This window comes from Octodon degus, unplaced genomic scaffold, assembly GCF_000260255.1.
Source record: "Octodon degus isolate 3935 unplaced genomic scaffold, OctDeg1.0 scaffold00072, whole genome shotgun sequence".
Classification (NCBI taxonomy): domain Eukaryota; kingdom Metazoa; phylum Chordata; class Mammalia; order Rodentia; family Octodontidae; genus Octodon; species Octodon degus.
This window is the reverse complement of record NW_004524648.1, coordinates 8,443,834-8,445,313: the sequence shown is the minus strand read 5'-3', so window position 1 is coordinate 8,445,313 and position 1,480 is coordinate 8,443,834. Positions and strand designations below refer to the sequence as shown.

General features: G+C 41.2%; 1 protein-coding gene across 1 annotated transcript in view; it reads right to left on the bottom strand.

Moving 5' to 3' along the window:
* The window catches only part of Rhot1 (ras homolog family member T1), an 85,423-nt gene that overhangs the window by 20,729 nt on the left and 63,214 nt on the right, over positions 1–1,480 (bottom strand). The window contains exon 14 of the mRNA XM_023719855.1: positions 775–894. Coding sequence (XP_023575623.1) covers positions 775–894 — 120 coding nt within the window. The remainder of the gene's footprint in view (positions 1–774; positions 895–1,480) is intronic.

The following is a 1,480-nucleotide window of genomic DNA, read 5'->3' as shown; positions in this document are numbered from 1 at the left end:
GGGGGGAAGGGTCTACAGGATATTCAGGGTCTCATTACTGGATTGGACTCCATAGTGATTTTCCTGTTTATAGCCTTCCAAGTGCTGGGATTACAGGCACACGCTACCATGCCCAGTCTCAAGCCCCGTCTCAAGGTGCCCCGGGGGGCAGGGTTGGCGGCAGGGCTGGGGACTGAATCCATGGACCGGCACCTGTGCCTGCTTGCAGGCGCTTTAATCTGCTGAGCTATTTGGCCAGCCCCTGTCCTATTGAATCTTACTGTCAAAGCAACTGACATATTTTCTAAGCCTCTGGTTTATTCTCCTGCTCTCGTTATGTTTGGGGTGACTAGCAATATATAATTCCTACACATTTCTAAAGCTAAGAAGACATTCCCTTACTGCAAAAGTTCTTAACTAGGAATGCGTATCAGTCACATGTAGAATAAAATTTTTTTAAAAATACGTATGTCTAGCCTGGCATGGTGGTGCAGGCCTGAAATCTCAGCACTTGGAAAGCTGGGGAAGGAGGATCATCATGAGTTCAAGGCCAGCCTGGGCTACATAAGCAAGTTCAAGGCTAGCATGCACTACAGAGTGAGATCCTGTCTCAAAAATAATTAATTAAGTAAGTACATATGTCTATTCTCTTTCACTGCATAATGAAACCAGAAACTTTAGTCATAATAAAGATGCATGTTTTTTAAAAAGCTTCTTATGATTAGAAACACATTGAAATTCTATTAACACCTCATACAAAGTTATGTTTAGTCATAGTCCATAAGAACAACAAACCTTAAAAATCCTGGCACAGTATTCAAAGGATTTGGGGTTTGTGACATCATACACCAGGCACACAACGTCACAAATGATCTCAGCCTCAGTAAGAAATTCCGATTCTGAGATGTCATGCAACTTGTAAAAAGAAAAAGATAAATAAGAAACATAAGTGTCATAATGATGTATAAAGTCATGTTTTATCATTTGTTCAATTGGAGTTCCTAATATGAACACACTAATGTATAACCTTCTTTCCTTTTTTGGGGGCGGGGGTTGGGGGGTACTAGCAATTGAACTTTGCACTTGTGCCACTGAGGTACCTCCCTGGCCCAAGTATAACACTGTAAACCACTTTAAAAAGTAAAAATACGGGGGCTGGGGAGATGGTTCAGTAGAATAAGCACTTCCCTGGCAAGCACAAGGGTCTGAGTTCAATCCCTGGTTCCGAAAAAAAAAAAAAAAAAAAAAGAAAAAAAGAAAAGAAAAAGTAAAAATATGACTAAGTGAATAAGTATCTTCTAATTTTATTGACTAAAAATGGTGATTAAGATTGTCCAGGGGCTGGTGAGATGGCTCAGTGGTCTAAAGCATCTACTTAGAACAAGCTAAGTCAAGCAAAGCACAGGGACCTTGGTTCAATCCCCCAGCACCACATGCCAGCCTGCCCGCCCCCTGGTGGGCTGAGCTGGCCACACACTAAATAAATAAATAAATAAATAAA